Source organism: Aythya fuligula, chromosome 4 (assembly GCF_009819795.1).
Source record: "Aythya fuligula isolate bAytFul2 chromosome 4, bAytFul2.pri, whole genome shotgun sequence".
NCBI classification, from domain to species: domain Eukaryota; kingdom Metazoa; phylum Chordata; class Aves; order Anseriformes; family Anatidae; genus Aythya; species Aythya fuligula.
The window spans coordinates 23,694,904-23,720,948 of record NC_045562.1 but is presented as its reverse complement, the minus strand read 5'-3'; the positions used below and the strand labels follow the sequence as shown (position 1 = coordinate 23,720,948).

Sequence of the window (26,045 nt, the reverse complement as noted above, 5' to 3'; positions counted from 1 at the left end):
ACCTTTATTCAGGCTTCAGATTCATATGAGTTGCTCATTCTTTGTCTCTTGGTTCCTGGAGAGTAGGACAGTTTTACTGTCTCTGTCCCTCTGTCCTCAGTCCCAGTTTTCTGGGAGAAATGGGCTGAAACCCATAGGAGAACAAAATAAAGCAGATGAGTCAATAGATAAGAGAAAAAGGGGTGAATTATTTCTTATTGATAGGTATTTTGCATTTTTTGAAGCATGGAAAGAATGGAATCTTCTGCATTGCCTGGAGTCATAAAGATTCCAAAAGAATAGCAACCTGCAGCGGTGATGGATTTTGGTGAGTGTTACTGGAAGAAAAAAAAATAAATTAAAAAAAAATAAAACACCAAATGTACATCTCAAGTCAGTGAACTTTGGCAGCACCATCGGTGATTAATTTTAAAACCGTTCTCACTGGCCAAAATTTGGTGTATATAAATCTCCTGTATTGTTAGGCTATATTTTTCATGATTTTAAGAAAAAATAAAGGAATTGTATCCAAAAGGAGTAGTTTCACTTTGATACTGAAACCGATTACTGATTTCTACTTAGCCAAGAATATTCTTCTAGGTTTCTTACCTGTAGGCATAGAGGACACTTATCAAAAAGCTATCCCTCTTGTCTTCATTGTTTTGTTTTGTTGTTTTTTTTAAAGTTTGTTATTTCAAGGACTAGAAATCACTATTGCAGAGCAAACTAAAAGTTACGATTGTATTACTAGAGGAGGATAATAGTTTATTTGCAAAAATGATCAAATGTCAAGCAAGAACATTGTTGTGTATATTTTTTCAGTACATTTTCAAACCTTTTTTTTCCTTTTCTGCCCACATTCTTTAAATTCTTTCTGTATGCTGTTTTTTTTGTTTTGCTTTTTTGTTTGTTTGTTTTGTTTTTAATTTACTGCTATTTGGCTTATTTGTGTATAATCAAACTTGAGTTTTGGATAGCCTACTCAGAATGGTAGCTTTTTTCCTCCTAATATTCTGTTGTAATTGGTTTCAGTATTATTCGAACCATTGATGGCAAGGTTCTTCACAAGTACAAACATCCAGCTGCAGTGTTTGGCTGTGATTGGAGTCAAAACAACAAGTGAGTAAAAATTAACCCTAATAATTGATACGTAGTATTTAATTGGATTAATGCTATAAAGTAACACAAAGTTATTGATTTTAGAATATGATACTTACTGTTATATTAGAGCACAGAAATTGTTTCTGTTTCACAGTAGGATGTCTGTAGTAGCTCTGCATTTCCAGTAGTGTTCATTTCCAGTAGTGTTCATTGTCTGGTATTCTATTTTTTTGTGTAAGACAGTCTATTTAACTTCTAAAAAGGTTATCTTTGTACTATCAGGAAGAAAACATCTCTGGTTTTAATTCCATATAATGGCAAACCTATATGAACAGGTATGAGATAACCACTTTGTAAGGTTTGGGAGATACATAAACTGCAATGAAATAAGGCATGGGGATCTCTTAAGCTACTTTTGAACACCCTGGACATCCACTAAGGCACTGCATGTTACAAAGAGATACCAACTTCAACCCTGAAATGAATGTGATTATGTCAATGATATTGTGCCTGAGACAGTAAGTTTCAGTCCCTCAGGTGATATTTATTTCTACCAAAACATAACAATGCAAAATAAGTACTTCTAGTTCTGGCAACCTGTACTAAACAGAATTACAGATTAGAAATATGCTGTTAGATCCTTCTCAGAACTGAAGCTTAATGTAAGAAATTTAATATGGTTTTAATACATGTCTAATTATTGCTGGTTGTCCAATTCTGAGAACACTTTGATAGTGATAAATATCCGTAAGTAGCTATAAGAAAATTTATGTCTAGATAAGTTGCAATTCTTCGAAGTAAAAAATTCCACATTAATATTATTAATAATATTAATAATACCACACATAATGTCATCAGAAGGAACCCAGTATGCCTCTACACTTTGGCAATAGTTGATAAGTGTGTAGCTGAATAAGAGCCATATTACAGCTCTTCAGTTATTACATTATATACTTAATTTGAAATCAACTCCCTGAAGATGAATCAAAATGTAACTTGAAGTAACACACTATAATTTTAAATGTTTGTACATTATGTAATCTTATAAATTGATAAAAAGAAACACTGAAAATACGTTGCAGCATTCTTCCTGAGTAACAAAAAATAATATTTGAAAAACTGAATCTATCAATATAAGGCTTATTTAAATATTTTTTCAAAGAATTGTTTGAGAATACTCCACATTCTACTATTTGGCTTTTGTTTAGTGATTTTTTCAATTACTTCCGATGACAAAGTAGTCATGCTGTTCTCTACATCTCTTCTGAATTTTCAGTTTTGTCAACTTGTTTCTTGGTGAGTTTCCTAATACATAGTTCGTTCCGATAGTGTCTATAAAGTTTCAAAAGAGAAGAGGAAAAAAACATCTGTTTTAGGACTCACCCTCCTCGACTACTTGTTTCACTCACCCATACTTCATGGGAATTGTAGAAAGCTATGTGTTCAGATAGTTACAGTCTGTGAGGGTCAATGTTTTTCATTACTTGTGCTTTTCTCTGTGTATTTCAGTAAATTATAAAAACATGCAGTACGTGATAAAAAACTGTATGTAAAAACAAATACAGATGTCATTGCATAGACTAACCAAAGGATTACAAGAAGTTTAAGAGTTAATTTAGAATATGTCATTTGAGTGTGACAAGAACACACTTCTTTTCTTAGATAAATACACGAAAATGCAAGGAATACAGTTGTCAAATGATTTCTGAGTTATAAAATTGAGTTGTACTTGTCATACAAGAGATTAAGCAGCAAACTGAGGTTTCAGTGTATCTAATAATAGGAATGCTTTTTTTTTTTTCTAATACTAATCCTAGCAACAGAAATAATTGTCTTCAGACCGTCTAGTTTTCATGCAGGTACGGACAATTTTGTGTTGAATTTTTAATATAAATTTTTACACCAGGATTTGAACTCAAGTTTGTGTTAAGGGAGAAGCATTGCAGGGGAATTTGGTAGCTGAAAGCTGACTTACACGTGCTGGCCATCGAGGCATGGAAAAGAGCAGATATTCAATAGCAGGAAAGGGAGACGTTAGATTGGCTTCCTTTTAGTGACTGCTAAGCTGAATATTTAGGAGGCAACTGCAATATTGTGCAGATAATTGCTAATACCAACATGAGAATTTGTTGTCAAAACCAGTTATACGGTAGTTCAATCTACTAATACTTCTGTGCTGAGTTCTGAATAGAGTATACTATTTTCAGAAATGCTTGGTCAGACTGTAGTGCAAATACTATTCCCTATTGTAACTAATGGATCTTGGTCTTTGTCTTTTTTTTTCCTGATTTAATCTGAAATACGCTTATCAGTAGTGACATCATAAAGTAGGAGCAAAATAAGATACTTTAAAAGTAAATTGTAAAATATGCATCATACTTACTTCTAAACTCAAAACCCTTGAAAATACTTTTCATGATTCCAGGGACTGATTTTCCTGTTTTATTTTGCAGAGATATGATAGCTACTGGTTGTGAGGATAAAAATGTTCGTGTTTATTACTTGGCAACCAGCTCTGATCAGCCACTGAAAGTTTTTACAGGGCATACTGCAAAGGTGTTTCATGTACGATGGTCTCCTCTGAGAGAAGGAATCCTCTGCAGTGGCTCTGATGATGGGTGTGTATATCTGAACTATTAGGAAAATTTAAGATCTTTAGTTGCACTGTTTCTGGCACCTTAAAAAACTCTGTGAATAATAGTACAAATCTCTGTTTTGGTCAAATTAAATGTTGCTCTTCTGTTAGTTTAACACAGTGTTTTGGCAGCAGAATAATTATCTAAATTTGTCACAACTGCTGTATCAATGCATTTTTCCAAATGCTTTCCCAAGAGCAGAAAGTGCCTGATGCTTGTTAACAACAGGAGTGAGGCAAGGATGATACTACATGCTTATTCTGCATTTAAAGATACAGGTGCAAGCTTTGGTCTTGAAAGAGGAATTATTTGAAAATAAATATTCCTAGAAATAAATATTCTGAAGTTTGAAATGCTGGCTGGAGACAGTCTTATTTCAGATAGGTGGACATAAATCTTTTAATGGACATAAATCTTTTGTATCCTTTTTCAGTACTGTTCGAATATGGGATTATACACAGGATGCTTGTATAAATATTCTTAGTGGACATACAGCTCCAGTACGGGGACTGATGTGGAATCCTGAAATTCCTTACCTTCTAATATCTGGCAGTTGGGACTATACAATTCGAGTCTGGGACACAAGAGATGGAACGTGTTTGGACACAGTTTATGATCATGGTGCAGATGTGTATGGTAATATTTTAAATATGTTTTATTTCTGTATTAAAATAAATTTTAATCAAACTGGCTTTTAGATAAACTTAATTATTTGACTATATTTTTAAATGCTCTCTCTACTAGGATTAACATGTCATCCTAGTCGTCCATTTACTATGGCTTCTTGCTCTCGGGACTCCACTGTGAGACTCTGGTCATTGACACCTCTTGTAAATCCTATACAAATAAATATCTTAGCAGATAGATGTTGGGATGAGGTTATTGGTAATATAGGTAAGTAAATTGCATATACAGTTTTTTTTAATTTTCTGTATGTTACTATACTTAAGGAAAAAAAAAAGTCTAAATCTTTGTGTTTGTTAGATCGTGCTGTGGAATCTGGTGCTCCTCCTTTGCTGTGTGGTAAAGTTTCCAGGGATATTAAGCAAGAAGTGGAAAAACTGACAGGAAATCCTCGAGGAAAGAAACTAAGATGGTTTTCAGAATGTTTTTCAGTAAGTATTCTACAAACTTAAGGATGTCAGTCAGGTTAAGGTTGTCAGTGTTCTCTACGCACTCTTCTGAAGTTAATCTCTAAAACAAAAGTTGCTTTCTCCTCTACCATTTTCTCTCTTAAAGGAAGTTCAAAAATACACAGAAATCAGCTCTCTTAACAATTCTGCTTGTAAAAGCATCCATGACTGAATTGTCACTTGTGAACATCAAACTTTCATAAAGGAAGATAGGTGGGATAGCTTAATTTGTCATAGGAATAGTTTGCTTTAATTAGAATCTTCCTTTGAAGAAAATGAAAAAAATACATTTTATGAAACTACATTGGACTTTTTTATTTTAATCCATTAAAGGAACACCTCCATTCTGGATGAGGTTTGAACTACCTGAGTGTCTGTGCTTGAACTGTTGGGAGATGTGGATCACTCATGCCCCAGTATCCGTCTAGTGATTTTGCTCCACTGCACAGTAACATTTCCTATAAATCATTACAGCCTTTTTGTGCAGTTCAGTTAAAATTATAAACTACTAGATACCTGTGAGTGCCTACCTACATGGGAGCTGAAATTGATGTAGAAAAAGGGCAGAAATGTCCTAGAAATTACAGTTTGTGTCAGACAATTGTTATTTAAGTGAATGTTCTATCTACAAAGATCAAACAAAAAATACAAAATATTTTCAGTATGTTCAAACAAATGTATGTTTTGATTTCTGGCTAAAGTTTAAGGTATAATGCAAAAATGTTGAAACACTTTTCCTCAATTACAAATCCTGAAATTTCCTGACTTTTATTAAAAATATTTTTAATGCAATTCTTTGTTTTACAGAAGTTACACATTTGGATGTCCTGTATTAATTCTTGAGTAAAGCTATTATGGAATATTAGAATTTTCTAACAACAAACTTTTTTGATCATCTCTGTGCAGTGCTTTTTAGAGTCCAGAAGCTAAGTGTTATGCTTACACTATTGTGAGTCAAATGACAGCTTTCATGGATTGAAAAAGGAAAATTGAAAAGAGAATAGTGATTTATTTTTTTCTAGTACATTCCTCTGCTTTTTACCAGTTCAGAGATGACTGGGCCTCTAAACATGTATCCTGTTATTCTTTAAAAAGCTCCTTCAGGTTAAAGTTTTAATATTTTTTCTTTTCATCCTTTTAATGACTCATTCACTTCTAGACTTCATTGAATGTTAAGCCATCATCCTTGTTTTACAGAGGGGAATATTCAAATATTAGACCTATATGAATGCTTAAAATTTCAACGACAAAAAATTTGCCTTGAGGACCTGCAAAATTTTGTGTGTATACTGTTATATGTATCTATTTTAAGATTTTAGTGTTGTAAACTGAATTGTGGCAGCTGAGACTTGAAGTTGTTTCTTTACCTCACCCATTACTTCAAAAGAGAGTAAACAACTACAAAAGAGAGTAAACAACTGTTTGGGTAGGTCTTGCACTCCAGCAGCTGAATGTTGTTTTATGCCTGCAGTAACCACCACATAGCTAGTAAACATCTGGGAGCACAAGAGAGAGCTCTAATGATGAGCTCTCAGCTGTGGCCACACATAAGCAAGAAGGTGAATTCATGAATCCTAGTGTATCTTTAAGTCTTTGAGAAAAACAAAGAGGTTGTAGTGTCTTGAACTGTCATGTCTTCATGGTAAAGCTTCTAATATTAAAATGGTCTGAAATTACATTTCTTGGAATTGACTGAGAAGTATTTTCAAGGTCTTTACAAGTTTAATTTCTCTTGAACATTATTGTAATTCAACTTTATTTTTTTCCCTAACAATTCTAGCCTCCAGGAGGCAGCAAAAATTTGTGGGATTTAGTTGCTGTAATAAAAGGACAGGATGATAGTCTGCTTCCACAAAACTACTGCAAAGGAATTATGCATATGAAACATCTCATTAGATTTAGAATGGTAAGTGAGTAGTAAACATTACCTGGTTAATAATACACTCAGTATTTCACTCTTTAAAATTAGCACTTGATGCTTTACAAAAGGATTAGAACTTATCTCGTGCCTGAAGATATTTGTGCATTATCAGTTCTCTGTGCAATATTAATCTGTTAGAACAATGGCATCTAGGTGAGTCTGTTTGACTTCATACATACTCAGTGTTAAAATGCTAGGCTACATATAGAGTACTTCTGTATTCAGTGAAATTAAATTCTTTGTATAAACACAAAAGTTTGTAGTTGTGTTCAGATGCAGGGGCAGGAATTCATGTCTGAAAATGGAGGAGAGGCAGCAGAGATACGCAAATATGCTCTGTGACTCTCTGGAAGGAGGAGTGGAAAAGAAAGAACCTGTCATTAATAGAAATACACAGCTGAAGAGTGACTCGATTGTGAAATTCCAGAACCAGGCCACAGAATTATTTGTAGTTGCATGTGTTGAATATGCAACCAGATGTACAATTTGTACAGAATATGGGGCTATGTGGTTCTTTCAGGGACTTCTCAGAGAAACTAATCAATCCTATTCTCTAATGACTGGAAATAGAGGAAATAGAGGAAAGCAATCTAGTGGTATGGATTAGAACATGTTTAACTGTCCCCTCAGGTATTTATTCCCCCTTAGGAATAAATACCTGCCAGGTATTACCTGATGTTTGTTGTCGTAGGTTGTCTCTTTTGCATAACTTACTAGACTCTTAAAGAATGACTGAAGTGATGGAAATTTTCTACTGGTGATATTGACTATAATTATAGCAATTACTTTGCTAATACTATGAAAGAGACAAAAAAAATAAAAAAATAAATAAAAAAAAAAAACATTTATCTCAGCCAGCTAGCCTATGAAGAAGAAATTCATTCTTGATCCCTGCAGTGTAAGCAATCTCTTATCCATGTAACCGATGTTGTGAACTTGTAACAGGTGAGTCAGAATAACAGCAGTAAATGCTGCTTGATCTGTGGTTAAATGGTCCCATCAATTAAAAGCATTTTGTTACCTTTTTGTCGATTTGGAATCCTGCTTAAGCCCTATAGGAGAAGGTAGAGATAAGATAGTGCTGACATCCTCTGTATATCTGCAAATATCTTTTTTTTGTTAGGAAATTGGGTAATGTTTAATAACTGGTAAAAAACATTGCAGCAACTAGACATTTCATGAGGAAGTAGAGACCTAGAGCAAGTGTGCTTTTTGTTTTTTGGTTTTTTTTGCTTTTCTTTTGTTTTTCTATTTCTAGCAACCAAAGTTGATTTATTGATTTATTGGAAATTTTAACATAAAAATGACACAGAAGATAAAGCTGCCAAATAAGAAAGTAATGTTGTTTGTTTAAAAAGAAAACAAACAAACAAACAAAAAAGATGCTTTGCCTTTCTTAGCAGAAATTATTATTTCTTTATTTGGAATTATTATAAGAGTAATAAGTCATTTCCAGCTCTATGCTGGAATTTAATTTGCAGCTCCATTCATAAATATTTTCAAAAATACTGAGATTTTTATGATGGACAACTGGGTGGCTTAGTGTTGCATATGTGAAAATGTTTGAGAATGAAATGAAAGTATGTAAAAGATGAAAGGAAGATAAGGAAAATGTATATGTGCATCAAAATACTAACAGTTGTTATAATGATATAAGTAGTTCACTGTCATTTTACTGTAATCTCTTAGAATTAGTATTTTCTCTAAAGGATTCTTTCTTATAGCTTTTATATTTTATTGTAATGCTTGATTAAAATTCATTAAGAAAACTTGTTTTCATCACAGAAAACCAACTGTTGTACTCTTTAATTTTTTTTTATCAGTCCAAAGCACAAGAGCTGACAACAGTAAAAATGTCCAAGTTTGGAGGTGGTATCGGTGCACCAAGCAAAGAGGAAAGGCTTAAAGAAGCTGCAGAAATACATTTAAGATTAGGACAAATTCAGCGATATTGTGAACTGATGGTAGAGCTTGGAGAGGTAAAATATCAGACCATTATTGAAAACAATAAAATACAAAAGTTTATGAAAACCAGCTACCCAAGCAAAGCTTGTATAGGAACAAAAGGGATAATAAATCCAGAAATAATTGATTCAGATATATTGTTTTTAACATACACAGACTAATAAATAGCTAATTAATATTTTAAACCTTTTGATGAATTTATTGTAATGGAAGAAACATGAAATATAATTAAAAATACAGCTCTTTCCCAAAATAAACTGCTCAGATATGTAGAATGTATTCCTGCTTTCTTCTAGTGGGACAAAGCTCTCTCAGTTGCACCTGGTGTATCGATGAAATACTGGAGGAAGTTAATGCAAAGGTAAAGTGATAAAAATACAGTGCTGAATTGTAAATTCTGTTCATAAAATGACATAAGTAGGAAAGATACCAGTAGTACTTGGGTTCTCTGACAAGATTATAGTGATGTTATGTTTTGTTCAGTAAGGTTTGGGCTGGAACTGTCAGGGATTTCAACAGTGATTGGGGGTATGTAAATCAAGTTAAAATGTTAAACATAAATTACAAGTTTGACTGGAAAGTTATTATGCGGTAGAGAGCAGTATCCTTACAACTTGGAAGTCTTCTGAGATCTGGTAAAGTAGATGTTTCAGTGAACTTGAACTTCATCTAACACCTGTACCATAAAGTTTGATGAACAATTTTATATGTAGATCTTTCTTGTTTGTTTATTCATTTGTTTAATTAGGAGAGCTGATCAGTTGATTCAGGAAGAAAATGATGATGTCATCCCATACTGTATAGCTATTGGAGATGTAAAGAAACTAGTTTCTTTCTTTACTTCAAGAGGCCAGCTTAAAGAGGCTCTGCTTGTTGTGCAGGTATTATTACATATACCAGTGTATGCAATAGCATTTATGTATTCATTTCTATTCTGAAGATGACAAGCATATTTAAAAGGCTAGCTCTGTTCACATTTGCAAAATGGCTAAATAATGAAACCCTACTCTTCACTTTCATTCTTTATTGGCCAGTTTTTACTCAGAAATTGTAAGAAGGTATCTCATGCTTACAGATTTTAAGTCTGATTCTTCTGAATTGCAGTCAAACAACTATAATGAGAGCTGATATAGTTTTTGGTTACGTAAAAAAATTAACTTGATTTTATCAGTCGGAACTGCCCTTAACTTTTAAGGCATGTAGGATTTCACTTGCATTTCTACGAAGGTCTTGAGTATACTGCTTCTTCTAGAATCTTCAGGCAAAACCATTCAATTACAGTAGAAATCAATATAGGAAATCAACAATGATTCTATCTATGATTCTAACTTTTAAATGAATGCAAAAAAAAAATAGTGTAACCTATTACCAAGAGGGACATGTCCCTTCTGCTTTCTAATGTAAGCACAAGTTAAAGGGTGCACAAAACATGCAAGACTGATATTTTGTTTCACTCTTTCTCCCTGTCATTTTATTATTTTTTATTATTTTTCTTTGTCTGCTTAGTACAGCTTGTTAAATAAACTGTCAAGATATGTACCTGGCACGTTTTCTCATGCCTACCTGTTCTCAAGTGTTTAATTGGCTCATACCTGGGAACTTGAATAATAATGCACGAGAATTGGTCCCTTAGAAACTGTCTATCTGTATCTTGTTAAATTTAACAAGTTATAAATTGTGAACCTCAAAGCACTTTAACACTTTAAAAATATCTTCACTTAATTTTTGGAAGACAGGCATTACAGGGTTTGCTTTTATTACAATTAACAGAGTAGTCTGTGTCTCGAATGTTTAATCAGATAATGTTAAGCAATAAAATGCCAGGACTTAATTACCATTTTAACTGAGCCTTGAATTTTAATGGCATTATACAAGCTGCACCTTAAAGGGCATGAAAGAATTTCATTTTAAGCCACACTGATCTTTTTCACTTAACATTAGAAATAATGTATTTCAAGAAACAAAAGAGGTTTGTTTTATGCCACTATATAAACTTTCCAGATTGAATGGATTGGCTATGTGGCCATGCAGTTCATCCTCCACTCTAAGCCACTTTTTCCTAGGAGAGTAAAAATCAAGCTTGCAATCTTCACTGTCCATTTGAAGTTTATTGAAAAATTGGAAGAATGCAAGGCGTAGGGAGGAAGAGGTCTCTTGCTTCTGTAGAATTTCTTGTATGGCTACATAAAAACAGGCTAAGATTTAGCTATGTATAGGTTTGTTGGTCTAAACGTTTCCTTTGTTATAACTGGGCTTTAGAATTTTTACAGATCTCAAATTTATCTTTGAAAATAACATTTAATGTCAGTTTTGATTGGCACATTAATGAATCTCTCATTTTATTCACTTCTAGGCAGCTTGTGAGGGAAATATACAAATGTCACCACTCTCCACAACAACTGGATCTTCACATTCTGATTTAAACAATACAGATGATTATAATGAGTAAGCTTTTCTAATTTATAACTAAAGCTTCATTTTGGTGCAGTATATAATGTCATCAAAAAACATAAACCTTAGTGGTTTAATTTGGCAACAGCAATGTAGAATTTGACAACAAAATATTACATCTTCTAGTATTTAGTTAATAGGGAGACAGTTTCAACTAACTGATTCTACAGTGTATAATTTCCCCACTTGCCCTTTCTAGTTGCATTTGTCATATGTATTATATAAATATTATATAGGTATCGTATAAGTATCTTTTTTTTTCTTGATCTTTAAGGAGCTGCGCTATTCCTATGCACTTAAATATTTTTAGATTTTTAGTTTTTTTACGTTAGAACTTTTGAGAAGTGTAGAGTAAGACTTAGTATCTGTAAGACCCTGTGTTTTATGCATCTTCATCTGAAGGCTTCACTGGTTTTCATCAGTGAAGTTTCTAAAATTTACACTAATAGACATATTTTCTTTGTGTGTGCTGACAAAGAAGCCACACATCTCTCCTTGTTTAGAACAACACTTAAAAACTTAAATCGCGTTGTCATGCTGTATGTATAGTAACAAAAACAGTTTGGAGCCTGTGTAGCTACTTCATTTACATGCACAGTTTTTGAGTAGTTGGAGTGATATTTATGCAGTGTTCCCAGGTACAGAATAAATATCCAAACAGTTGATCTCTCTTCCCTCAGTCTGAAGAGACATTTCAATGCTGGTGTGGATTTTGTGAAACTGACCCACCTGAATGTGTACCAACATAGGTGGATTCAGCTCAAACCAGCTACATTTTTGACTGTGTGTGGTGTCCTTATATGTAAGTCAAATATAAAAATTTTAGGGTACATAAACAAATGTGACTTGTATCTAAATACAGAACCAAACAACTGCAACCTTAAAGCGATCTTGCTGAATTCATGTTTTGTTACTGCAGGCTTCTTCAAAAAGTCAGTAAAGAATTGGCAGAATGGTATTTCCAAGATGGCCATGCGGTGCTTGCAGCATGTTGCCATCTGGCTGTTGAAAATATAGAGGTAACATTGACTTTCTTATTACATCTTTACATATTGACAGTTTTTTCAAATATGTGCCACATTCTAAATTCTACTAACTAAACTTATTTGCTCTGTATTTATTTATATTGATCCTTACAGTATTGAAGTTAGTGGCAGAACTCCCATGATTGAATTTAAAACAAGGTTTCTCTCATGCACAGAACATATGTTGTTGTTTAATTGAATTTTAGTAAATAAAGTACTTTTTATATCAGAAAATATGCGGTACATAAGTACCTTATATATATACATAAGTATTATTGTTTACTGTTTATGCTGACTAAAAAGACCTACTCAGAATTAAAACTTTGTTGTACTACAATGAATGTAATGTCCATCAAATTTGCAATATAAATGAAGTAAATAGGGAAAAAAAAAATCAGCCCAAAAAATATGGCTGATGTGTGAGGAACATTATTTTTTTTGTTTGTAGTTTTACATATTATTTCTTTTCCTCATGGACTTTCCACTGGAATTTGTTGTTGTGGACCCAATACGTTCTTCCTTCTCTGTCCCCCCAAATGAGTAAAATTCCATCTTAATATGTTGTTGAGAGAAAGCAATCAGTTAATGCCTGTATTTCAAAACAGACACGTTTCAAGTTTTGTATAGTCTCTTACTGTTTAATATGCTATTATCCCTATCAGATACTTCAGTTACCCAAAGAAAATATGAACAGGAAAGTCATTCCTGTTTTTTATATTCCCCATTTAATCAAAAGAGGGGGAAATATGTACTCTGAATACTACTGTCCTTACCTAGGACTAAAAGGAAACACTGTCATGCTTGTTATGTATGACGTTTAATCTCTCAATAAAGGAAGTTTCTGCTAAAGGAAATCTATTTGGTTATTTGAAAACTAGTACACATGGTACGTGATGGTCTCATTCAAGAGGCCCAAATTTTATATGAAAGTTCCTTTAATTAATGCTTATTTTGTCCTGTAAAAGGCAGTTTCATGGATGAATGTCATATGCTCAATGCAGTGAATCCACAAAAATGCTTGTGTCCCTTAATGATATAACTTTTTCATTGAGCAAGCTTGCGATGGCAAACCTGATTCGTGGAAATGAACTGGAGTTGGCAATCAGTGTGGGTACTGTCTTAGGAGAAAATGCAGCGCAAGCAACACATTATGCCCTAGAATTACTAGCAAGAAAGTGTATGACAGTAACAACATGGTAAGAACTTTTTTTAATCCAAAGATGATTTCTTTCTTTTTTTTTCCCCTGACAAAACAATTAAGGTGTTTCTCATTCTGATACTTATATATATGTCAGACCACTATGGGTAGATAGATGTCTGCTTGAGTAAAAATTAAACTTATGAAGCATGGAGAATGCAAGTGTTCCACTTTATTCTCAAAATACATTATGTATGCATTGTAAGGGAGAGAAGAGTCCTTGTCATTTGGAGTACAAAATGTGCTGAAAAAGCTAGGTACGTACTTGGGCAATAACTAACATAGCAAGTCCTAGTCTGTACTCAGTAAAAATGACTGCTTCAGACAAAGTGAGGCTAGAATTGAATTATAAAGTTAATAAGCACAGAAGTTCAGGTAGGATTTGCAAAGTGATTTTAAATACCTGCTTTACAATATAAAACCCTGAGAGACTGATGTATTATTTTACACCTGTATTGGATATACAGGACAGCTGACAAGATCTAAAGATGAAACAGGTTTACTGTTTAATTCACTTACTGTTAATTTCTCTGTTGCACGTAGGGGAAACTTCATCCCTCTGCTAAACTTTCTCTTCTTCCTCATGGTTGTTTTACTTTGAAGGGTACAGTTTGTGTCTGTTTGTTGTCCACCAATGAAACAGAAAATCTTGCTAAGATATATTTGGAAGCTGTACAGTGTTTCAGAACTGACATTCAGTAAACAACATGTGTTTAAACAGATACTGTAATCAAGACTCAGTTTTGCTGCTGAAGTTGGTATTTGCTCAAGCATCTGGGGGTAGCCTGAGAGAAATATAGTGGAACTCATTTCTACAGAGCATTTAGCCTAGAAAAAGAAGCAATGCAGAAAAGGATATAATAAGAAATGGATGTCTTGCTACTTTGGATTCGTAATGATTCAGCATGTCCACATTGCACCAAGTCTAACAGAGTTGTTCCATCAACTCCATCTGCATCTTCTAAAGTCTCTGAAGCTGTTTCTCTGTTCTCCTTGCATTCATTGTGAAGATTGTTTTTCACCTGCAGTGCTTCCTATTAAAGGGTATTTCACAATTGATGTATATATCCAGTTCCATAGTTAAAACTTGTTTTGATCTCGGTGCTATAAGAAACACTAGTAAAAGTACAGCCTTTACATGTAAGTATGTATATAAAATTTCTGCAAGCCTATGGCATGTCTACATTCCAGTCTATAAAGGTACACATAATAAAATTTTAAACTAGTCTGGTGTATGTTGCCCAAGTATACATCTGGATTTATCAGTGTGTTCCATATGCTATACAGAATATCTGTTACAGCTATACCATGCAATCCTTGATTCTGATTTGCAGCCATTACAGCGTATTCTTCCATTCTGTAGAAAAGATCAGAGATCTATATTTTGTAATAAAGAGATGCTAACAGCATAGTAGTATAAGTATTTAGTCATCTGCATGCAGAAGATGATGAATGGTGAAGCTGGAGTTCGAGGGCATCTGGGCTATTCGTTGAAGGCCTTGCTTTTTCTTTATATTGATTATTATGCTTAGGGAAATCCACCAATCAAAAGCATTTCATTGCCGAGAAACAATTGTGTTAATTAACTTAATTAATTCCTCAGGGAATACCAGAAGGCCAATTGCTAATGAAATTAATTATTGATGGAATGTTTTTCTAGAAAAGCTCTAAAATATAAAATCCAAACAAAAAAAGTCAAAATCAAAGATGCATACCCTTCCTAACCAATCCAAGTCTGCAACCTTTGGAAAAAAAAAGTGGGCATTTGGGAAAAATGAGTGAACTTAATAAGGCCATTTTCATTTTATGTGTGTTTAGTGCCTAAATACTGCTAAAATGAACTTCCTTCTGCTATTTAGGCTAGTGGCATTTCACTTGAAACACTGAATTCTGCATATCCTGACTCAGACACCTTATTTTGTTCTTGGGGCTAATTGTCATTTTTTTTACAATCCAATTCTTAAAAAAACATTCCACATAACACAGTTTGAAGCCATTATATGAGGTTTGCTCTGTGTTTGTTGTTTTTTTTTTTTGTAATAAACATTTGATTTCAGTTTTCAGCTGAGCAGTTTCTAGTCACTTAAAAAATTACTACATTTGAAGTTGAGTACATGTGACTAACTGATCTTGAAAATAGTCAAAAATTTTGAAATATACTATATTCTGAAAGGGCCTTTCTGTATCTTAGAAAAGTGGCTATTGCATAATAGTAATAATAATAAGATAACACATTTTCCAAAGACCTTTTGGCATTAGGTTTGTTAGGTTGTTAAAAGGCATTGGAAAGATTTCTTTTTTCTTAAACACAGTCAGCTAACTTGGCTATTAGATTTGCTTTTGTAGATGTTCTATTATATTTTTCTTCTGTATACAAAGTTAAGAATACAAAACAAAGTTTTATTCATTACTGTTTCAATGTCTTCCTTTTAGCTCTCCATCACTTGGATACAGGTATTATGCTTCTTTCTAGAAGGAGAGATTAGAAAAGTATGTGACTTCACTAATGCTAAAAATAAATTTAAAATGTGTCCTCATTATTTAATCATAGATGGGAAGTGGGGTGGAAAGTAGATATTGGACAGCAACTTGCATTTTTAAGCCAAGGACTGCATTCTGACAAGCCAGGGGAACTCAGTAGGAGATTTTGCCTTACACAGTGGCAAGTCAGTCTTGTGGGTCACAGGAGAAATAATGCCTGCATGAGTAAAAGAGACATAAAACAATAAGAATAATTAATTATTTAAAGCTCAATATTATTTTTTTTTTTAAATAATTTGCTAGTATTTATGTGCGTTCTCTCCAGCTGCTTCTTGTGTAAAGTAGGATGGGGAAGTAAACAAATGGTAAGAAGTAGAGAATACTTCAGAAACATCAGTCTGCTAAAGCCCATTTTTTTGTGTTTAATCAGAAGGATTAAAATAGGTATCATTCTTTTCTTGTATAATCTTTTTTTATCACAGAAGCTGTAGCCATTCTGAATGACTGAAAGATGTTTTTTGCTGATGTCATGGTGCTCTAAAAGCCTTTTACCCTCAACTTCTGGCAGTTTGACTGAGGATATCGTTTCAGGACAGAGCCACACCACCCTCTTTTTTTCAATGGGAGAGGTCCTACTTTCCCTTCCAATCGCTGCTCATGTTTTCTTCCATCTCACTTGGAGGTGGTTCTTACACTTGAGGATTGCACAGTTGTTTAATTCAACCACCTAAAGCAACATTAAAAAAAATCTAGAAATTAAATTCTCAAAAAAGAAAAAAAATAATTCAATTTTTGCAAGGTAGTGACCTGGATCTGCCTACCTAGTGATGATATGTGCATTAGAGAAATTGATGAGGGACGGGATGATGCCTTTGAAAACTGGAACAAAAAGATATAAGAATGGAAGGGAAGTGGAGATCTAAAGGAAGGAAGAGGTAGAACCTCCTTCTTTAGGCCTTAGTAAGCTATTGATTGAAATCTTAAGCCTCATTTATTGTACCAAAAATAGACTCCCAAGTTGCTTCTGATCTTACCTGGAAATAGCCTTTTTTTTTTTTTTTTTTTTTTTTTTTCCTCCCAGTAAACTCATCTGTGTAGAAGGAATGTAAAGGGAAAACTGTTTCATTTTATTACAAACTATCAAGAATAACAACATGTTGTCTTTGTGTTTGTGCAGGGATTTAGCAGCCGATCTTCTTATGATGATTCCTGATAATAAACTGCATTTGGTAAAGCTATGTGCTTTTTATCCTGGATGCATAGCAGAAATAAATGACCTACATGAAAAGGTACAATGAGAAAGAATTTACCTGGATCCTAAAAAGAGGTTTTGTAATGATTTCAGAATGTATAATGCCAAATAAATTTAAGATGTTTTTTTCACTAATGTTCTTACATATGTTCAATATATTTTTTTCTCTTTCAGTCTTTATTGACTTTATTTTCAGTACAAGAACTTTAGTTCTTTAATTCTAGTGTGTACAGTATTTTCATGGCACAGGTTACTTCCAGAAGTAGCTTATGATCTTCATCATTTTTTGTCAATAGGATTTATAACCTCATCACTGAAGTGCAGCCTAATCATGTCTTGGCAGATCACCTTTTTGTAGTACCCCGAATTGTTTTACATCTTGATGTCTTTAGTCTCCTTAAGCCCTGCCCTTCCCTTCCCCCCCCCTTCGTCTTCAGCAGCAAAGGAGTCTGCTCCACTAACTCCCTCCCTTAAACTCAGGCTGCACATCTTCAAAGGAATAGTAACAAATTCACAAAATCACTAACAAGTGAAGCTGATACTTACAGAACCTTCTCCTTCAGCAGTGTCATCTCTACTCTAGATGGCTTTTTAATGCCTATTATATGGAGGTATGTCATTCAAACATTATCTTCAGAGAGTTTGATCTTAATGATATATAAGAGCTTCAGTATTTCTGTACATCTTAGATGGTTGTTTGAGTATTAAAATAATTCTTTAGCAAAAACCTTGTTTTCTAGTGTAATCTTCCTGATGCAGAAGAATGTATGCGATTGGCAGAGACAACTGAGGCAGACGGAGATATATTTGAAACTATAAAGTACTATCTGTTAAGCACAGAACCAGAAAAGGCTCTCCCTATTGGCATTCAATATGTGAAAGGTACTTAAATGAAGAAACTTTTTTATGCATAAGTAATTTTGACAGCCTGCCTCTTTAGATATTTTTCTATTATTTCTATTTCTATTTTTCAACAGAACAACTTCGTGGCTCAGATTGGACTTTAGATTCAGTCTGCCCATATCTTGACCTTCTAAGTTACATACGTACTGAACAATTAGTGTTGCATAAATGTAGCAAGTGAGTATGTTTTACCTGTTTTTAGAAGTGCAAGCTTAATTAAAGGAAACATTTGGAATAAAAAGCTATAGGTACACATCATTAAAGTATTTTTTGCTGACTAGAAGAGGGCTACAAAAAGATTACAACAAGCAGGCTAATTCCCAGTATGGAGAATTGAATGTGGAATTCTCCTAAATTTAGCAAGAAGGAAAAGGTGTTTTTCTTCTTCTTTCTCTGTGAGGCATTTACAATGGGTGAGTCAAGGTTGGCCGTATTTGAAGAAGCTCATTTGGATCACAACTTGTTTCCGTTTCCTGAAGAAAAGGAGTAGTGTACCACATACTATATGGGTTTTTACGTCAAGGAAAGTTGTTACTCTTAAAATTAACTCTGAAATATTTGGAGTGCTGTGGTTTGCCTTTCATAAAAAATGTGGTTGAAGCTAGGTGTTGGGGGTATCTGCACAAGTGTATGTGTGAAGAAAGGAGCAGAAAGCTTAACTCTTACCTCTGGTCTGTGGGGAAAATTGATGGTACTGAAAAACATACAAATATGTGAGACAATTTTATTTACATTTTTGAGTTTTATTACATTAAAATGTCTGAGTGCATTCTTTTCGCAGCTTTATGTGATTGGGCTTATTAACTGTGTTATACTTGCCATTTAAATGTAATAACTAAAAATCAGTACACAGCAGATTAAATCTTTTTTAATAATTACATCACACCACAAAGAAAGTGAACAGTCAGCTAACGTGTATTACCCATGAAAGATGGACTGATAAATCAGTTTTTAAAATCATATACTTGAATATGAGTTTAAGGTTTTTGCAAATGCTTGAAATCTTTATTGTTTATGATTAATACTTGTCCATTTATAGGTTTCGGAATGAGTTGTTGATTTTGTGTGGTTACATTGGTGCTTTACTTGCTATCAGAAGACAGTACAATAGCATTGTACCTGCACTTTATGAATATACAAGGTAATGTTAAGTTTTCAATAACACTTAGAAATCTCAATCCCTAATACGATGTATGCCATAGATAGTCCACACTTCTCCCCCACAAAAAAAAAATAATCTGAGGTCTCAGTTCTGTGAGTGGTGTATAGTGGTGAAGCCATGCCTCCTATGGAGCCTTCTTTACTTTTTTTTTTTTGTGTGTGCATTATGTTAATAAAAGTTTTTGAGTTAGCACAAGTTGTGAATTCAGGATTTCACTCAAACTTGTAGTTCTTTATGAAAAACATTATTAGAAGTAGATGAATATTCAACATTGCCTCCATGCATGATTAGAACTGTAACTGTAAATATATAATTTTGTATCAGTGTAGACCACTTGGGAAGACTTGTTCAGTAATGACAAGGACAAGCTGTGACTGTAGACCTCATGACTTGCTTGATTTCCCACTAAAACACCTGTCTTGACCTTCTGGCACTTGCTAAGCTAACATCCCTATCTGCAAGCATTTCACTTTGCCTAGCCCACTGACTTGGCCCAGCCCAGCCTAGTTACTTGACTTGACCTGACTTACCTTTATCCACTTGATGTGACCTGGCCCATTTGACTTGATCTCACCAACTTGACCTGACCTGACTTGGCTTAACCTCATCCGCTTGGCCCAACCCATCTTGACCCTACCTGACCTGGTCCGCTCAGTTCACTGGACCTGATCTGACTCCATGTGGCCTGACCTTATTCGACCCAATCCAACTTGTCTGTACTTGACCCAACCTGGCTTGACCTACTTTGACTTGACTGACTTGACTCAATCAACTCAACTTGAAAGGAGAAAAAAATAAGTTCTATAATCTCTATCTTATCTGGTAAATAAAATAGGTTTATATACAATATTTTAGTATTCCTTCATCAAACTATAACTATTATTTAGTCTTCCTCTCTGATTTATAAGGACACTGCTGTCCAGATAAGTAATTTCCATTTATAGCATAACCTCTCACTCACAATTTGGCACCAACAGATCTTTTGGGTTTTGTCACCCATTTTGCTGTGTGGCAAAGCCATGTCCAAGATGTCACTGATTTTGTAATGTGGTCTGCTTTGGCATTGCTCCAGCTTATACTGTGACACTACCTGCAGCTTTGCTAAAAATTACAGCTCGTTTATAAATGTTGCATGTTGTCCAGTCCTTTTGAACCCTAAACTGTGAGTTTTCCTGATGTTTTATCATAATTTTCTACCAGCAATAAATAGCATAAATTTAACAGATATTAAATCTGTGTATTTGCCCCATTTCTTTGACTCCTCTCCATTATATTCTAGACAGCACTCCTTTCCTCTTAGCTACCGTCATCCCTGAAACCTGAGTGTACAAACAGGAAAAGGAAATAGCACTGTTTTTATTTCTTTTATGAGCCACAGCTTTACATATTGGGGAAAAAAAAATACAAGTTTCTACAGAAGGGCCATTCTGATACAGAAGCGAATAGGCTAATAACAAACAGAGACTGTGATACCTTGACCGTCAAGCTTTAAGTTTTCTTGGGATTTAAAGAACCACTGAACAAAACTGCTCTATTTTTTTTTTTTCTCAGATTGCACAGTATTTTTGGGATTCATAGGTTTTTAGATTTCAGGCCATCTGCAACTGGATACTTGTATACATACATGCTTAAGCTGCACATTTTTAAGGCAGTCCAACAGAGATGGAAGCTTGCTGAATTAGGTCTGGTAGTAACTGTCACTTGTATTATATTTTAATTTAAAATAATAATAATAATAAATCCAATGAAAGTTTTTTGAAACTCTGTTTTCCACAGGTAATCAGATAAAACAAGGCTATCCCAGAGCATGTATTAAACCACCATCATTGTAACCATATTTTTATCACATATTTTTGTGCCCTTACTTCTAGTAAACTTGTCATAAGAAAATAGAAGCCTTAAAATATAGAGGCCTTAAAGAAAAAACAAAACAAAACAAAAAAAACAGATAATTGAAGAGAAGCTTAATGAAAAAAGTATACTTTTTCTAGCATACTAGAATATCTGGTAATTTACTATTTCTATGGGTTTATATTGATGAATATATTATGATGAATATATTATTATCCTTCATATATTATGAAGGATCAAATGCTAAAGTTACATCAAAATATTTTGATATTACTATTGTCTATCTTATTTTTCTTTCAAGAAAATATTAATTGTTAGAATTAATTTGGAATTTAATTATTTTCTTATTTTCTTTCTTTTCAGTCAGCTTTTAAAAAGACGAGAAGTATCTGTACCTTTGAAAATTGAACAGCTCGCGGAGGAATTAGATGCATGGCGAGCTTGTACTCAGTTAAGCAAGTAGGTGCAAAGTATGAAATTAGCATGAATGAGACTGCTGGCATTTAAATGTTTATTTGTAAATACAGTATTTATCCTTTTGTAAAATTTTAACCTGAATGTAAAAAATTGCTATTGTGTGGACGTTAATTTCTAATGCATAACGTACGATGGTTGAAAAATAAATGTCTTTTGTTCATAGGCCAACGAATGAATTGCCACGCACCCCACCATCTGAATCACAAAAAATGGTGTATTCAATACTGGTATCACGAATACAAGAGGAGCCTCTGAAAGGAATGGTTGGGCCAGACTATGTCACTGGATCAAATCTTCCTAGTCATTCTGATGTTCACATCTCTTGTTTGACGGGGCTAAGGATACAGGTACAGTTTCAGAGAGCCAAGATATTCTGTCTTGGTGATAGTGTTGGCTAGTTGTGAAGTTACCGTAAGTCTAATGTCTAGCCCGTCGTGGGAGGAAGAATCTTTTTCTTGTTGTCAGAGTAGCAGAAGTTAAAGAGGACAAGTGCTGAGATCTGCTGTGTTAGAAAAGCTATATAAAGAATTGTCCAAACAAATGATTGCCCAATTTCCCAAACCAAAACTTTTGAATTTCCATGGGAAAGACAAATTTGTTTTGCCAAATGTTCTTTTTAAAGTGCTTTCAACTTATTAACTCCTACCTCACAGCACTTTAAATTAAAAAAAAAATAATCCCGTTTTTCTGTTTTCAACAACATACTGACATTATTCTATTGTTAGAATTAATTGTTATGGAAATGCATAATATAAAACTTAAAATTCATTAATTAAAGCCAAATATTAGAAAAGTAAATATTCAAATATATTCATTTTTCACTTGCATAGGGCTTTATGATCAAAATGTACTAGTCCTTTTAATGCTTCTTTGGTATATGTTATTATTTTCACAAACGGGAAATTGACAGGGCCTGAAAACACTACTCAAAGGCTTCTTTCTCCAAGCACTGGTTCAATGCCAAATTACTCTCTTGTATGAGGCTATTTCCACTGTCCAGTGCAAGATGCCAGCCCAAAGAATGAGAGGGTTGTTGAAGGATTAAGAGGGATGTTTTTGTATCAGAAATTGGAGATCACAAAATGCTAATGAGGTCCTTGAGGTAAACAGAATTACAAACTGAGCATCCTCAAGTCTAAAAGATTTGCTGCCAACGCCTCCACATTAGAACATAGTCTTTGCTGTGTCTCAGAGGAAAATACATGCCCCATGTTAGTTGTTGTTAACAGCCACAGAAAGATGTCATTGTTATAATCCATTTGACAAGAATATCAAGTATGGTATCACCAGTTTGTCGTCTACAATATCCTAATCTCTGGATTAGCTAATATTAGGAGTTACTGCTTTAGGCATGCGGATCAGCTCACAATTCATTGAGTTAATACTAAGGTACAGTAGCCTAATTGCTTGGTTTTACAGTTTTAAGTGGTAAATTCAGAGAAGAAGGCACTTAAAACTAAATTGCAGCTTTGACACTATTTTATCAGATGAGGAAATTAGCAGATAGCTTTTCTCCCAACAGATAAATTGGTGTTTTGTCCTTCATGTTTTTCATAGCGAACAGTTGAAATTTTCCTGTAGACTGCATGTACCTTCCATGCAGGTGTTATATATATGTGTGTGTATATATATATATATTCATATTTATTCAGTTTTAGGATGAAGAAACCCAAAGATCACCACAGATAATTACAGTGAAGTATGTATGATATTCTGAAGAGAAAAAAAAAATCTTATCTCGGACTCTTACTCTACAGTTACATTTTGCCTGAATTACTGGCAAACATATAGAACACAACAATTATAAAAAAAAATAGAAAGATTACAAAATGTTGGGTCTCCAGGTTTTAGAAGATAACCAGTTCACTTAACAGTTGTGCATTACAAATTCAGCATCAAAGCTTTGAGTTGACCAGGTACTATTTTTGCATAAATTTAGGTGACAGATGTAAATCTAATTTTTACATGCTTCTCAGATGTAACAAAATGTGCTGGTCATTCTGGTAGTCTTTACTCAATACTTGTGTACTTTGTTTTTTCCCTCTCCAAACATTTTTGCTGTACAGGGTCCAGTGTTCTTCCTTGAAGATGGAAAATCTGCTATTTCACTGAATGATGCTTTGATGTGGGCCAAAGTGAATCCTTTTTCACCACTAGGAACAGGAATACGACTTAACCCATTTTGATGCGGTGTTTTCCTCTGTTCTTTGTAGTGCTTAGAATAACAGTTTAGGGGTTAATAGCAATTTAACCTTGCTTGTCAAAGGACAGAAAGATGGCAGTTGATCCATCCTGAAAGGCAATTACTTGGACTTTGAAAACTGTAATATGAGAACAAGAAAATGATTTCTATATAAATGTTTCTTGATAATCCAAAGAAAAATTTGAGAATCCAAAGAGAAAAAGTCCTAACTTAATTGACAGCCATGCCTTTTTTTAAAGTAAGAACTGTTGTCAGACAATGCAGACACATTTCTGTTAAATTTGTGTAAACAAATGCCTTGTAAAGCAGTAGGCAACTATCTGCACATTATCAAAATACAGATAACAAACTGTGAAATTCATAAACACACTTTTAAATACATAGTGACTTTATGGATAGCCACTGCAACCCATTTTTAGAATGACTGAAATCCTGCAGCTGATTAACACATTGTGTCCCCCTTTTTAATTTTAACTAGTTTTTACATACAGAATTCTATAGCAAAAGTAATATTTCAAGTGCTTAGATGACTTTTTCATCCATTATTTACGTGCTTTAACAGTAATACAAATATGTTTATTAATATTTTGTTTAGATAGGTTTGAATATCTACATTATAATACTCTATTTTCTAATAAGTTCGTCTTTGGCAACTGTCCCCATTATAGTTTCCTAACCAGAAACTAAAATGTATAGAAACATTTTTTTTTTTAAAAAAAGAGGGTTTGTAAGGGACAAACAGCAAATGTATTGAAATTATTTAAATACATTATATACATTTAAAATGTTTTCTTTTTACATTTTATATTAGTTTTAAATACACATATAGTATGATGGACCAGAAACAAATACTTGTGCATATATTTTTATTTACTAATGCTGTGCTCAAATGGGAAGAAAAATATGTCAATAGAATACAATGAATATTTAAATTTTAAAGATGTATATAGTATGGAATTTAATTATAGGAGAAATCTTATAATTGGAATTATTCACCTGTAGAAAAGATGCCTTGGTTCTTTTCAGCTTGATGGCCCACAGTCAGAAATCTACCTAACCCGTTGTTATGTTTTTTGCTGCCACTTTAAAATAAATTTTAAAATCCCGCTAGTTATATGAAATATAAAGTTACATTTAGAAATAGGCAGAATTATTTCTAGAGCAACTCCTGTAAAATAAGAAGTAACACAAGGTCTTTTTAACATACCTTATCCAAGACAACCCTCAATGGGTCAGTAAACAATGCCCTCATCTAAATAGAAGTAACAATGCCACAATGCCAGAAAGATGGGATGGAGATCAGAAATCAACAAATCCTATCTTTTTTTTTCCATTTTATAAAAGTTAAGATTTCATTTTGTCTGTTTTAGAATATTATTACAGGATTTCTGGTATAAGATTATGTTGGAAAAAATAATAGCTGCTTTGTAATCTATACAAAAAAAATTCTGTACATACCTAGGTGTTAGAAAAATTTTTCACTTTTTGCAGGTATTGTTTGGGAGATGTTTTCCTTTGTCCAACCCTGTGGAGCTTGGGGAATTAGAGTTGGATTTCAGAAATAAAAATTCATAGTTTGTGAAATAATTTTCCAGCAGTCAATAGCTGATGGGTTGCTTGAAAGACTAGTTATCTTTTAGTACACACAGGATTGTGTAATTTAATACAAAACTGGAGAGCACAGGTAAGAACTGAATGTGCAAACCTATGTCTGATGATAGGATCTAAAAGATTAACTGAACTGCCACTCAGCTCTATTTCAAACTTATGCTGTGTCTTAAGGATTTTACGAATACATCATAGGTCAAGTATCTTAGAAGACATAGTATTACTGCATCAATTGTTGTGCCTAAGTTGTGCCTTAACATGGAATCTTAGACAAATTTACTCCCTCTTTAAACTAGAGAGTGAGGGTTAATAATTGTTGAAATACATTGTTTGAAATACAAAAAATAAGTCAAAGGGCACTTTTATATTGGGATCCATCAGGTAACAGTCATTGTGAATAAAATGAGGTTGCATTTCTTTAACATAATTGTACCCCATCTGGTGAGTGAGGGGAACATGCAAAAAAAAAAAAAAAAAGTTAAGTGTTTCTGCTGCTAAAACTGTGGTTGCAACTGTCAAAACATAGCTACGTTATTTTCAAAAAGAATTTCAGGTTGTTTGTTAATGTGTGACTTCATTGTCCAACACAGCTAGTCAAATACAAGTATTTTCCTTTAATATTAAAGAATCCTTTGTCTTCAAACAATCGTTTGACTCTTCTGTAAAAATCAGTATTTCTGTTTGAATGAAGAAATTTAG

At 33.5% G+C, this 26,045-nt stretch overlaps 1 protein-coding gene across 1 annotated transcript in view; it reads left to right on the top strand.

Moving 5' to 3' along the window:
- The window catches only part of WDR17 (WD repeat domain 17), a 50,468-nt gene extending 24,476 nt beyond the window's left edge, over positions 1-25,992 (top strand). Inside the window, exons 11-31 of the mRNA XM_032186851.1 lie at positions 225-307; positions 1,012-1,098; positions 3,534-3,698; positions 4,150-4,352; positions 4,461-4,610; positions 4,701-4,831; positions 6,630-6,755; positions 8,594-8,749; positions 9,032-9,096; positions 9,484-9,616; positions 11,089-11,180; positions 12,106-12,205; positions 13,268-13,407; positions 15,843-15,863; positions 17,068-17,179; positions 17,883-18,024; positions 18,120-18,222; positions 19,085-19,186; positions 21,422-21,517; positions 21,699-21,882; positions 23,602-25,992. Of these exons, the coding sequence (XP_032042742.1) occupies positions 225-307; positions 1,012-1,098; positions 3,534-3,698; positions 4,150-4,352; positions 4,461-4,610; positions 4,701-4,831; positions 6,630-6,755; positions 8,594-8,749; positions 9,032-9,096; positions 9,484-9,616; positions 11,089-11,180; positions 12,106-12,205; positions 13,268-13,407; positions 15,843-15,863; positions 17,068-17,179; positions 17,883-18,024; positions 18,120-18,222; positions 19,085-19,186; positions 21,422-21,517; positions 21,699-21,882; positions 23,602-23,721 (2,511 nt within the window). The 3' untranslated portion in view covers positions 23,722-25,992. The remainder of the gene's footprint in view (positions 1-224; positions 308-1,011; positions 1,099-3,533; positions 3,699-4,149; positions 4,353-4,460; positions 4,611-4,700; positions 4,832-6,629; positions 6,756-8,593; positions 8,750-9,031; positions 9,097-9,483; positions 9,617-11,088; positions 11,181-12,105; positions 12,206-13,267; positions 13,408-15,842; positions 15,864-17,067; positions 17,180-17,882; positions 18,025-18,119; positions 18,223-19,084; positions 19,187-21,421; positions 21,518-21,698; positions 21,883-23,601) is intronic.
- The last annotated feature ends 53 nt before the right edge of the window (positions 25,993-26,045 follow it).